The sequence below is a fragment of the Phyllobates terribilis genome, unplaced genomic scaffold, assembly GCF_046119375.1.
Source record: "Phyllobates terribilis strain yellow unplaced genomic scaffold, ASM4611937v1 Scaffold_12__6_contigs__length_324123572, whole genome shotgun sequence".
Taxonomy (NCBI): domain Eukaryota; kingdom Metazoa; phylum Chordata; class Amphibia; order Anura; family Dendrobatidae; genus Phyllobates; species Phyllobates terribilis.
The window spans coordinates 218,732,051-218,746,561 of record NW_027362772.1 but is presented as its reverse complement, the minus strand read 5'-3'; the positions used below and the strand labels follow the sequence as shown (position 1 = coordinate 218,746,561).

Here is a 14,511-nt window from a genome sequence, read left to right as displayed (position 1 = left end):
CTTGAAGGAGTTCCCAGAGATGCTTAGGACTTGTTGGCCCTTTTGCCTTCACTCTGCGGTCCAGCTCACCCCAAACCATCTTTATTGGGTTCAGGTCTGGTGACTGTGGAGGCCAGGTCATCTGGCGTAGCACCCCATCACTCTCCATCTTGGTCAAATAGCCCTTACACAGAATGGAGGTGTGTTTGGGGTCATTGTCCTGTTGAAAAATAAATGATGGTCCAACTAAACGCAAACCGAATGGAATAGCATGCCGCTGCAAGATGCTGTGGTAGCCATGCTGGTTCAGTATGCCTTCAATTTTGAATAAATTCCCAACAGTGTCACCAGCAAAGCACCCCCACACCATCACACCTCCTCCTCCATGCTTCACGGTGGGAACCAGGCATGAAGAGTCCATCCGTTCACCTTTTCTGCGTCGCACAAAGACACGGTGGTTGGAACCAAAGATCTCAAATTTGGACTCATCAGACCAAAGCACAGATTTCCACTGGTCTAATGTCCATTCCTTGTGTTCTTTAGCCCAAACAAGTCTCTTCTGCTTGTTGCCTGTCCTTAGCAGTGGTTTCCTAGCAGCTATTTTACCATGAAGGTCTGCTGCACAAAGTCTCCTCTTAACAGTTGTTGAAGAGATGTGTCTGCTGCTAGAACTCTGTGTGGCATTGACCTGGTCTCTAATCTGAGCTGCTGTTAACCTGCGATTTCTGAGGCTGGTGAGTCAGATAAACTTATCCTCAGAAGCAGAGGTGACTCTTGGTCTTCCTTTCCTGGGGCGGTCCTCATGTGAGCTAGTTTCTTTGTAGCTCTTGATGGTTTTTGCAACTGCACTTGGAGACACTTTCAAAGTTTGTCCAATTTTTCGGACTGACTGACCTTCATTTCTTAAAGTAATGATGGCCACTCGTTTTTCTTTACTTAGCTTATTTTTTCTTGCCATAATACAAATTCTAACAGTCTATTCAGTAGGACTATCAGCTGTGTATCCACCTGGCTTCTGCACAACACAACTGATGGTCCCAACCCCATTTATAAGGCAAGAAATCCCACTTATTAAACCTGACAGGGCACACCTGTGAAGTGAAAACCATTTCCGGTGACTACCTCTTGAAGCTCATCAAGAGAATGCCAAGAGTGTGCAAAGCAGTCATCAAAGCAAAAGGTGGCTACTTTGAAGAACCTAGAATATCAGACATATTTTCAGTTGTTTCACACTTTTTTGTTAAGTATATAATTCCACATGTGTTAATTCACAATTTTGATGTCTTCAGTGTGAATGTACAATTTTCATAGTCCTGAAAATACAGAAAAATCTTTAAATGAGAAAGTGTGTCCAAACTTTTGGTCTGCACTAATATATATTTGTTTCATTGCAGCCATTTTGGTAAATTCTAAAAAGTTCATTTTTTTTCTCATTAAAGTACACTCTGCACCCCATCTTGACTGAAAAAAAACAGAAATGTAGACATTTTTGCAAATTTATTAAAGGAAAACTGAAATATCACATGGTCATAAATATTCAGACCCTTTGCTCAGACACTCATATTTAAGTCACATGCTGTCCATTTCCTTGTGATCCTCCTTGAGATGGTTCTACTCCTTCATTGGAGTCCAGCTGTGTTTAATTAAACTGATGGGACTTGATTTGGAAAGGCACACACCTGTCTATATAAGACCTCACAGCTCACAGTGCATGTTAGACCAAATGAGAATCATGAGCTCAAAGGAACTGCCGAAGGATCTCCGAGACAGAATTGTGGCAAGGCACAGATCTTGCCAAGGTTACCAAAGACTTTCTGTATTACTCAAGGTTCCTTAGAGTACAGTGGCCTCCATAATCCTTAAATGAAAGAAGTTTGGGACCACCAGAAGTCTTCCTAGACCTGGCCGTCCAGCCAAATTGAGCAATCGTGGGAGAAGAGCCTTGGTGAGAGAGGTAAAGAAGAACCCCACGATCACTGTGGCTGAACTCCAGAGATGCAGTAGGGAGATGGGAGAAAGTTCCACAAAGTCAACTATCACTGCAGTCCTTCACCAGTCGGGCCTTTATAGAAGCTTCTCCTCAGAGCAAAACATATATGAAAGCCTGCATAGAATTTGCTCAAAAACACATGAAGGACTCCCAGACTATGAGAAATAAGATTCTCTGGTCTGATGAGACGAAGATAGAACTTTTTGGTGATAATTCTAAGCGGTATGTGTGGACAAAACCAGGCACTGCTCATCACCTGCACAATACAATCCCAACAGTGAAACATGGTGGTGGCAGCATCATGCTATGGGGGTGTATTTCAGCTGTCGGGACAGGACGACTGGTTGCAATTGAAGGAAACATGAATGCGGCCAAGTACAGAGCTATCCTGGATGAAAACCTCTTCCAGAGTGCTCTGGACCTCAGACATGGCTGAAGGTTCACCTTCCAACAAGACAGTGACCCCAAGCACAAAGCTAAAATAACAAAGGAGTGGCTTCAGAACAACTCTGACCATTCTTGACTGGCCCAGCCAGAGCCCTGACCTAAACCCAATTGAGCATCTCTAGAGAGACCTGAAAATGGCTGTCCACCAACGTTCACCATCCAACCTGACGGAACTGGAGAGGATCTGCAAGGAGGAATGGCAGAGGATCCCCAAATCCAGGTGTGAAAAACTTGTTGCATCATTCCCAAGAAGACTCATGGCTGTACTGGCTCAAAAGGGTGCTTCTACTCAATACTGAGCAAAGGGTCTGAATACTTATGACCATGTAATATTTCAGTTTTTCAGTTTTAATAAATTTTGAAAAAAAATGTACTTTTTTTTTTTTTTCAGTCAAGATGGGGTGCAGAGTGTATTTTAATGAGAAAAAAAATGAACTTTTTAGAATTTACCAAATGGCTGCAATGAAACAGAGTGAAAAATTTAAAGGGGTCTGATTTATTTTTTATGTATGTGTGTATAGATATAGAGATAGATAGATATTGTAATTTCATATATACCGTATTTTTCGGACTATACGACGCACCGGACCATAAGATGCACCTAGGTTTTAGAGGAGGAAAATAAAAAAATAAAAAATTTAAGCAAAAAATGTGGTCATGATGCACTTTTAAGGGGGAGGGGGTCTTCTGCTGACACTGGTATAGGGGTAATGTCCCCCAATTCTGACAATATCCCCCATCCTGGTATATATGCCGCCCCCCTTCCTTTTATACGTGGTTCCCATCCCCATCCTGGTATTCCTGGCATCCCTCCATCCTGGTATGCATGTCGCCCCTCATCCTTATCCTGGTATGCATGGCACCCCTCATACCTATCCTGATATGCATGGTACCCCTCATCCCTCTCCTGGTATGCATGGCACCCCTAATCCCTGTCCTGGTATGCATGGCACCCCTAATCCCTGTCCTGGTATGCATGGCACCCCTAATCCCTGTCCTGGTATGCATGGCACCCCTAATCCCTGTCCTGGTATGCATGGCACCCCTAATCCCCGTCCTGGTATGCATGGCACCCTAATCCCCGTCCTGGTGTGCATGGCACCCCTCATCCCTGTCCTGGTATGCTTGGCACCCCTCATCCCTGTCCTGGTATGCTTGGCACCCCTCATCCCTGTCCTGGTATGCTTGGCACCCCTCATCCCTATCCTGGTATGCATGGCACCCCTCATCCCTGTCCTGGTATGCATGACACCCCTCATCCCTGTCCTGGTATGCATGACACCCCTCATCCCTGTCCTGGTATGCATGACACCCCTCATCAGTGTCCAGGTATGCATGACACCCCTCATCCCTGTCCTGGTATGCATGACACCCCTCATCCCTGTCCTGGTATGCATGACACCCCTCATCCCTGTCCTGGTATGCATGACACCCCTCATCCCTGTCCTGGTATGCATGGCACCCCTCATCCCTGTCCTGGTATGCATGGCACCCCTATTCCCTATCCTGGTATGCATGGCACCCCTAATCCCTGTCCTGGTATGCATGACACCCCTCATCCCTGTCCTGGTATGCATGGCACCCCTCATCCCTGTCCTGGTATGCATGGCACCCCTATTCCCTATCCTGGTATGCATGGCACCCCTAATCCCTGTCCTGGTATGCATGGCACCCCTCATCCCCAATCCTGGTATGCATGGCACCCCTCATCCCCAATCCTGGTATGCATGGCACCCCTCATCCCTGTCCTGGTGTGCTTGGCACCCCTCATCCCTGTCCTGGTATGATTGGCACCCCTCATCCCTGTCCTGGTATGATTGGCACCCCTCATCCCTGTCCTGGTATGCTTGGCACCCCTCATCCCTATCCTGGTATGCATGGCACCCCTCATCCCTGTCCTGGTATGCATGGCACCCCTCATCCCTGTCCTGGTATGCATGGCACCCCTCATCCCTGTCCTGGTATGCATGGCACCCCTCATCCCTGTCCTGGTATGCATGGCACCCCTCATCCCTGTCCTGGTATGCATGGCACCCCTCATCCCTGTCCTGGTATGCATGGCACCCCTCATCCCTGTCCTGGTATGCATGGCACCCCTCATCCCTGTCCTGGTATGCATGGCACCCCTCATCCCCAATCCTGGTATGCATGGCACCCCTCATCCCCAATCCTGGTATGCATGGCACCCCTAATCCCTATCCTGGTATGCATGGCACCCCTCATCCCCAATCCTGGTATGCATGGCACCCCTAATCCCTGTCCTGGTATGCATGGCACCCCTCATCCCTGTCCTGGTATGCATGGCACCCCTCATCCCTGTCCTGGTATGCATGGCACCCCTCATCCCTGTCCTGGTATGCATGGCACCCCTCATCCCCAATCCTGGTATGCATGGCACCCCTCATCCCCAATCCTGGTATGCATGGCACCCCTAATCCCTATCCTGGTATGCATGGCACCCCTCATCCCCAATCCTGGTATGCATGGCACCCCTAATCCCTGTCCTGGTATGCATGGCATCCCTAATCCCTGTCCTAGTATGCATGGTCCCCCTAATCCCCATCATGCTGCACATTAAAAAAAATAAACACTCCTACTCACCTCTCTTCTCTCTCCTCCAGCGCTGCATCCTGTCTGCCCACACTGATCTCTCCATGTGAGCCACGCATGACGTCACTGCCATGCGCGGCTCACATGGATAGATCAGCTGCCGGAAGTCACTGCTCCCCACGCCGGGTCTGTGTGCGCGGGGAGCAGAGACTTCACTCTCCTTCATAGCCGGCACACAGCGGAGCCGCGCTGCGGCTGCTGCTGCCGGCTATCTCCCGTGCCCGCTCATTAAAGGACATGAATATTCACCCCCTCCCCACACTCATGGGCGTGGAGAGAGGTTGAATATTCATGCCCTTTAACAGCGGGCACAGGAGATAGCCGGCAGGAGCCCGTGCGCGGCTACACTGTATACCGCTATTAAGGAGCGTGAATATTCAGTGCTCTCCACGCCCCGTGGGCGTGGGGAGCAGTGAATATTCATTTTCTTTAGCAGCGGGGACAGTGTAGGCTGCAGTGGGCGGCTGCTGCCTCCTGTGCCCCGCTCCTCCACCGATACCGCTCCCCCCACACCACACATAAATATACACCCCCCCCCCCCAACATTCGGACTATAAGACGCACCCCCCATTTTCCTCCAAAATTTTGGAGGAAAAAAATGCGTCTTATGGCCTGAAAAATATGGTATATTATTTTATATATATCAAATTATAATGTGTATGTGTGTATATGTATGTGTATGTATGTATATATATATATATATATATATATATATATATATATATATATATATATATATATATATATATATATATATATATATATATATATATATATATATATATATATATATATATATATATATATTACACACAGGGTGGTCCAAAAGTAGGTGGACAAAAAGTGTAATAAGGTTATGGAACAGTCACAGGAGATAAGTATCTCGAAATTCAAATGAATAAAGTTGTTCACCAGTTACAGCAACAAATGACCTTTATTTCCAACAAGATGGGGCCCCTCCACATTATTCAAGAGTAGTCCGCGAGTATCTTGATGAAACATTTCCTAATAAATGGATTGGCCGAAGAGGCCCACTTGATTGGCCGGCACGTTCACCAGACTTGACCCCAATGGATTTTTTCTTTTCGGGAGTACTCAAGGACAAAGTTTATAGTCGAAAACCAAAAAGTGTCAGTGATTTGAAAAATTACATAAGAGATGCATTTCAAGAAATTAATACCCAAAGAGACATGTGCAAAAAAGTTTGTCAAAGCGTAAGAGGCGACTTCAAAGCTGTGCAAATTGTAATGGAAAACAGTTTGAGCACATGCGCTGATAAAATTTAAGGGCTTTTGTATTATTGTTCAGAATAAAATGTAATTGTCAATGTTTTGCTTGTGTTAGTAAATATAATTTTATATATAAATCAAAATAAATGTTATTATTTTCTGTCCACCTACTTTTGGACCACTATATATATTATTATTATTATTATTATTATTATTATTATTATTATTTTATTCCTAAGAAGTTCAACAATATGCGGGTACTACAACATAATACCACCCAGTTCGCGATAGTGGCAATGAATGCCTAGGACACCTTAAAGGGAACCTGTCACCATGATGAAAATGCCGTCCAATCCGTAGGCACCATGTTATAGAGCAGAGTAGATTAATATATAGTTTTGTGAGACAACCTTCAGTATAACCTGTGATTTCATCATTAAATCCTCTGCTTTTTCTGGGGGTTTGAGTCCAGTGGGTGGTCCTATCAGTGACTGACAGCTTTCCTTGTATAAGAGTGCATAAAAAGAAAGTTATCAGTTACTGCTAGGACCACCCACTTGATTTCCATGGTAACAGCTTCCCTTTAATGGTGTTACACATATATAAAGGAAGGTTCCTGTCCAGGCACCTTTTAATATAGATTCTGAACCAATTACCACTCGCATATAGTGCTAAAATGGGTCTAACAAAATATCTTCCCCCAACAGTGGGGGTGGAGATTAGTGCTCTGTAGCTGCTTTCCTCAACACACGTTTTGCGATCAATGGCTTTTTCAGGGGGTATGGCATAAGCATACCTGGTCAGATGTAAATATAGACTATATGTATCACAAGATATAAAAGTGACCAATACTGGTTTGATCCCCGTTACATGCCCAGAAGTCATTACGACTCAACCTTGGCCCTCAAGTGCTACAACGCCTGCACAGAAGCCTGATATTATGCAGGGACGTGACAACAGCCAAAACTCATGCAGTATATAGGAGGAGTCAGATCGCAGTTTAATCCATGAGAAAGATATCCCTGTGATGAATTATATATGTATTTAAAGTGACAGTGCATTTAGAAAGAGCAATTGCAAAGAGCGCCAAAGTGCATGTGAAAAAAGTGTCGTTATTATTGAGAGAACCGTATTACATTAATTTTATATATTGCATGAAGCATGGTAATATATACCTTGATCAGCTAATATATAAGTAAATGATGCATAAATGTAATAAAAAAAGGGGAAGGTTTGTGTAATGTTATTGCCCATTATGATTTTAGTATGCCTGCTATTCAGCGGTAAGATCCATAATTTTTGACAATGAGATGTCTGTATGCACAAGGATCACCAATGGACAGACCACTGACCAATGTAAGTCCATGTGGTTGTTCACATTTGCATTTGACCATCCAGACCCACAGTCCATTTTGCAGACAAAATAATCCATCCAGACAAAAAAAAAATATTTAGTTTCAAGACTTAAAACACATAAAAGGTCTATGATAGAAACCAAATATTATAAAGGTAAAAATACCAAATATTGGAGAGGATGGTCAGCTGTCTTTCCCTGCTAGATACATGTCTACTCTTTTTTCTTTTGACCTTGTGAGCTATAAATCCAGTAATGTTTGTGTTGTAATTTCGGCTTCTTACCTGCAGTGTTTTTTTATTTTTTAGGAGAGCTACCCCCTCGCAGCAAAAGGCGTTGTGTTTTGGAGCGTAAACAACCGTACAGTGGAGATGAGTGGTGTTCAGGACCGGACAGCGAAGAAGATGAGAAGAATTTATTGATCGCTCACAGTAAGCCATTTCTGATTCCATGGATAAATTATTTTAATAAAATCCTGGTTAGTTGATTTTTTTTGTCTGGAGATATAATTAATGCCCCATAAACTAAAGCTTGAGTATAGGCCAGCTAACCTTAATATTTGGGGATAGCCTGCAGGTTTCTGTAGTTGTTCTACTGACCCTTTACCAACAATCATTACATCTTATTTCTGTGGTTTTCTAAGGCAAAATTCACCTATGGCATAGGGAATCATGGACTACAGATCTAGTATATAGACTGTTTTGTATATAATTTACTATATTTTGCAGCATTTTTTCATATCTGCCTAAAACTTTTGCTAAGTAAGTGTGCTTACAAAAATAGTGGTGTTTTAATATAGTATTTGTGTGAATTAACAAATTGTAAAGTGAATGAACAAAAGAAGTAAATCACATCAATATTTTGGTGAGACTGCAACTTTGCCTTCAAAACACATCAAAGCATAATTTCCTCTAGGAATACTTGCACAATCTCAAGTATTTTGTAGGCTTATAGTCAGGTGTATGAGTAACCAATTATACCAAACCGACGATAATGATCATCATTTTTATACATAGGTTGAAACCCAGTCAATAACTGAAATAAATGTTTAGGAGGCTTAAAACTGGGCGAGGAAGAGACAAACGCTGCTACAAAGGTGAGGTTGTGGAAGACAGTTTCATGTCACAGATCATACACCATGGCAAGACTGAGCAAACAACAAGACACAAGATAGTTATACTGCACCAGCAAAGCCTTTCCCAGGCAAAGATTTCAAAGCAGACAGGGTTATCAAGATGTGCTGTTCAATATAAAGAAATCTCAAGATATGACCAATGTTGAGGACCATAGATGCAGTGGTCGGCCAAGGAAATTTAGTGCACAGATGAAAGACACATCATGATTACCACTATTCCATATCCGATGAGGTCCAGCAGTATCATCAGCTCAGAATTGGTAGCAACCAGTGGGACTCAGCTACACACATCTATAGGTTGGAGAAGTCTGGCCAGAAGTGGTCTTAATGGAAGAATTGTGGCTAGAAATCATACCTTTGACGTGGAAACAAGGCCAAGCAAATCAGATATGATGCATGAAAACTTGGGAAATGGGGTGGAGAAAAATTGCAGCAGGTTCCCTGGACTGATGAGTTAGGCTATGTGTCTACGATGCAGAAATGCTCCGGATTTTTCCTGAGCGTTTCTGCATCTCCCTGGCAGAAAAAAACGCATGCGGATTGTACATGCGGATTGTACATGCGGATTGTACATGCGGATTGTACATGAGGATTGTACATGCTTTTTTCCTGCCAGGGACATGCGGAAGTGAAGCGTTCTTCACATGCATTTCCGCATGCGGGTTGACAAGCGCTTTCCAAGCGATTTTAGCATCACTTGGAAAGTGCTTGACAACTTGGTCACACTATATAAATCCATGCAAACGGCATGGATTTATATAGTGTGACCCAAGAGAATGTCAAAAAATAAAAAATAAACCTTTACTTACCTTCCGATGGCTGCCGGCAGATCGCGGTGCGCTGTACTGAAGGACCTGCCGTCACATGACTGTGACGTCACCGCAGGTCCTTTAGTCCTGCGCGATCTATCGACAAGCACAGGGAAGGAGTCCGGGGGCCGTCGGAAGGTGAATATAATCTTTATTTTTTATTTTATTCTTTTTTTTTTGCAGCTTTTAATGGTACCTGGGTGTGGAGGAGACTCTCCTCTCCTCTACACCCAGGTACCATCCGCACATTAGAACGCGCCAATTACGCAAGTACAGATGCAGTCTTGCGGAATTGGCGCGTTCTAGTGCAAGTCAATGGCGGCGAAAACCCAGCGCTTCCGCAAAATAATTGGTAGTGCTGTATTTTTTTCTGCAATGATAATCCGCAGTGGAAATTTCCGCAGCATGTGCACAGCACATGCGGATTATCATTGGGGAACATGGCAGGCCTTCTACCATGTGTTTAAGCGTTTCTGCTGCCTTTTTGCCGCTGCGGAAACGCTTAAAAAACGCATCGTGGGCACACAGCCTAAAACTGTGAACTATTTGGCTGTAACAGAAGGCAGGCAGGCTGTTCATGAAGGGCTGGAGAGCAGTACAATAGTGAGTGTGTGCAGGTAACATTGAAGCATGGTAGAGGGTTCTTGCAAGTTTGGGGCTGCATTTTGGCAATGGAGTTGCATGATTTGCTAAGGATTAATGGTGTCCTCAATACTGAGCAATACAGGCAGATACTCACTCATCATGCTATACCATCAGGAAGGCGTTTTATTTGCTCCAACAATGACCCCAAAATTACAACCAATGTCAGAAAAAACAAGAAGTCCTGGAAGTGATGATATGGCCCCCACAGAGCCCTGATCTCAACATCATCCAGTCTGTCTGGGATTATATGAAGAGACAGAAGGATTTGCAAAAACTTCAACCACAGAAGATCTGTGGGTAGTTCTCCAAAATGTTTGGAATAATCTCCCGACAAAAATTGTGTGCAAGTGACAAGTGTACCTAGAAGAACTGTTACTTTGCCGTTTTGAAGGCGAAGGGCCGTCACACTAAATATTGATGTGATTCAGATTTTTCTTTTGTTCATCCACTTAGTTTATTTTTGTCAATTAACAAAAGACAGTTTTTGAAAGTATTTTTTCTATACCTGCCAAAATCTTTTTCCACAGTAGTGTGCACTGCTTGGAAATACTTTTAGTTTTGGATATAGGATGTATATGGTGCCATGTCCTAAATGTTGTTTTCTCTCTTCATCTTGTCAGACTGTAGTGTCAGTGATTCTGCGATATCCGCCCCCACAGTACCTGGGTCAGGATCCGCTTCCCTTCCAGGACTCAGTGACTCCACTTCTTCCAGCACGCCTCATGGGGCTAACCAAAACGTACATGGAGAGGGAGGAGGGCCAGGAGGTCCGTCCAAGGCTCCCTCACAATACGTTTATGTCTTCACAACGTATTTGGCAAACACGTAAGTCGTCATGTCATTACTAGTCAGTGTAGTGAATGGCTTAAGTGCTGTACAAGCAATACAATATTATAACCTGGAAATTAGTAAATTAAACGGTTTTATACATTTGAAACCATAAGTTTACATACATTGAGGTTGAAGTGATTAAAACTCTTATGTGTCACCTGCCCCCACGGATTCTGGGTCTACAAATAGTAGTTTATGAAGTCTACTTTGCATATGTCATGAACAGTTTTTCCAACAAATGTTTATAATGATGATTTCATGTATAATTTAAAAAAACATTTTTTGCTTGTGTTGCAATTTTGGGGAAGATGCATTTTGATCTCTTCTTATTGCATTTTTTGCACCATTATGATGACCAAAAATACCCACAATTCTGGCACTTACATCTTTTGTAGCTTCCTGGCATTTACCGATCAGGTTAATTATTTATTTTTATATTTCTATCAGACTTTTTCATGGATGCAGTTTATTTTTAAATTATTATTTCGTTATTATTAAAGGGATGAGGAATGGAGTGGTACAAGCGATAAGACAATAGCAAGCTCAAATCTTATCACTTGTACTATATACTGCAATACTACAGGAATAATCACAAACCCTTATGAAGCTCAGACGCAGGTTGGTCTTCATAGGAGCTCCGTCATGATAGACGTGGGGGTCTTTAGCCATAGCAACCTATCGGCACCCCTTGATGGTGTCACTGGGGAGGCTAATGAGCACGGGGAATGCCAAGTGTTGTGAAAGGTTAAAACTGTGTGTATTGCACAGTTTGGCAGTCCTCAGTCATAGTGACTGCAGACTTTTAATTTCCGCCTGAACAAAGGTGACCTACAAGATCGATTTGGTTCTTTGCATAACATCATGGGAAAACCAGAGAAAATCAGCCTAAACATTGATGAAAGAAAAGTGGACGTCCTCAAGTGTGGTACACACTTAGGGGCAATTTCCAGACGCTCGAAGGACAACATTCATCAGTGCAAAAATAATCAGTGAGTCTAACCACCATGGGACCATTCGGCAAGGAGATGCGATTCTTTGGTGCTAACCTTGAACGCCCGTCTGGAGATGCTGGAGGAAACAGACATGACCCTGAAGGACTGCTCAGCAGGGAAGAAGCCCCCTCAAAAAGCCAAGTTACAGTTTGCAGCTGCACATGGGGACAAAGCTGTTTAGTTTATGGAGAAATGTTCCTTGGGGCGATGATGAAACAAAAATGGAACCATTCTGCCAAAATGTTATGTAGGGAGGAATAAGTGGTAGACTTGCAAGCAAAGAACACTATCCCAACCATGAAGCACGGGGGTGGCAGCATCAAGTTCTGGGGATAGAATGGCTTTGCTGCAGGAGGGAGTGGTGCACTTCACAAAATATGACATTATGAGGATGGAAAATTATGTGTAGGCATTGATGAACTCAAGTGGGCCTTCCAAAAATAGCAAATGTCTAAATGTCTTAAGGGCTAGAAAATGAAGGTATTGTGTCCATCTCAAAACCCCTGACCTCAGTCCCATAGAGAATTTATGTACAGAACTGAAAAAGTCTGTGAAAGCAAGGAGCCTAATAACTTGACCAGATCTGTCTGGAGGAATGGACCAAAGTTCCAGCAACTTTTTGCGCAAGGTTGTGGAAGGCTGTCCCAAAAGTTTCACATCAGTTAGACAATGCTACCAAATCCTAACCACATGTATGTAAACTTGTGAGCTGTCAGGAATGTGAGTAAAGAAATAAAAGCTGAGATCCCTGACCTCAGAGGAGGTGTGTACTAGGGTGAAATGTCAAGAATTGGGAAACTCTGAGTGTTAATGACCATGGCTCAGGTGTATGTAAACTTATGTAAACTACATAGAAAGAACTTTGGCCATAACAATTCTTATCAGTGCACACAATCAATAGTCTGAGTTTCTTGTATTATTTTTTTCACTATTTCTCATTTATTCTGAGTTTGGACATTTTTTTGCTCCTCTCTAAAGATGTATTTCTTCTCAAATATTTCAACATTTAACAAGTAAGAGATATCTCTTCACATGCAAACAGTCAGATAATTGGAAGAAACAGAGGGTATTAATGTTTAATGAAATGATTCATTCCCTCCTCCTTCTTCACAGGGCGGCCGAAGCTGTTTTACAAGGCCAAGCAGATACCATTCTGCTTTACCACCAGCAAAATGTTCCTCGAGCCAAGCTGGATGAGGTACTGTGGTTAGATCACGTGCCATGTTTATTGGCTTACACACACATTTCATTTCCCTGTGGGAAGAGAAGAGGTGGAAAATACCAAAATTTTTATTGAAGATAATAAAGTATAACAAATTGGGCTGAAGGAGGAATGTACCTGTGGGGTCTTCAGAATAAGCCCACCTGAGAGCCCCCCACATGATGTCAGATTATAAATGGGTGGCTGGTTATTACGGGCATCTTATGGAGGCCTTGATCATATAGACGGGGTCATATTCTTCAGTACAGGACTCTACTCTATCAGCTGTATCATATATAGAAACAGATTAAAGAAGATGTCTCGGCAAAAGTTGCATTCCGATATCCCTCCTCTTCACCGGTTTCCTGCTCTGCTCCAGTCTTTTTCTGGCCCATATGACCTGAGATCAGACTGTCTGGCTCACACTGGGGGTTACGTGGCCTGGAGTCGCCTTCTCAGTGTAGATCTGTGGAGGCTCGTACTGAAGTGATCGGAAAAGCCTAAGAGCGGAAACATGGGACAGTAGGAGACCAGAGCAGAGCTGGGAACTAGAGAAGGCCGCGAACGATAAATACCTTGTCCACTTCAGAACTGGACAATTTTTTGTTTTTGCGCTTTCATTTTTTTTTTTCTACTCTTTTTCCCAGGAGACTTAACTTTTTTATATGGACATTGCTGTATGAGGGCTTGTGGGTTTTCTTGGTTTTTTTTTTTTGATTGACGAGTTTTACTTTTGTATGACAACATTCATTTTATCATATACTGCGTAACATGAAAAAAAATTCCAAGTGTGGTGAAAAATTTTCACTTTTTGTTAGTCCCCTTAGAGGGCTTTGAACCTGTGATCGTCCAATCGCTTCTAGTATATACTTCAATACCACAGCTGAGCTTCAGTGGAGGACCAATATGGCAGTGACATGACTGGGCCGGGGGCCTTAGGAAGGCTGTCATGCTAACCAGGGCTGTGGAGTCGGTAAGCCAAATCTACAACTCCGACTCCTCAATTTCCATGACCACGACTCAGACTCCCTCATACACGGCTCATGTTTAAGTGATTAATTTACTGTAGCACAGATTCATCTCAGCTAAAAGTCTAGACCCTTAGATCAGGAATAGGACAGACATTTATAGGACATTTTATAACTTTCCCAAATTCTTATGAAAAAATATTCCCCACAAACTGCATTGAACTACTTGACCCAATTTATTATATATTGTCTGAGTCGGTTCATTTTATACCAACTCCACTAAAGTGGGCTCCGACTCCACCAAAATGGACATCAACTCCA

The 14,511-nt window shown here is 43.2% G+C and overlaps 1 protein-coding gene across 2 annotated transcripts in view; it reads left to right on the top strand.

Moving 5' to 3' along the window:
• Nucleotides 1-14,511, top strand: part of BCL9L (BCL9 like) — a 57,529-nt gene that overhangs the window by 30,691 nt on the left and 12,327 nt on the right. For both annotated transcript variants that reach the window (XM_073656670.1, XM_073656669.1), the window contains exons 3-5: nucleotides 7,918-8,040; nucleotides 10,819-11,023; nucleotides 13,135-13,219. In XM_073656670.1, the coding sequence (XP_073512771.1) occupies nucleotides 7,918-8,040; nucleotides 10,819-11,023; nucleotides 13,135-13,219 (413 nt within the window). The remainder of the gene's footprint in view (nucleotides 1-7,917; nucleotides 8,041-10,818; nucleotides 11,024-13,134; nucleotides 13,220-14,511) is intronic.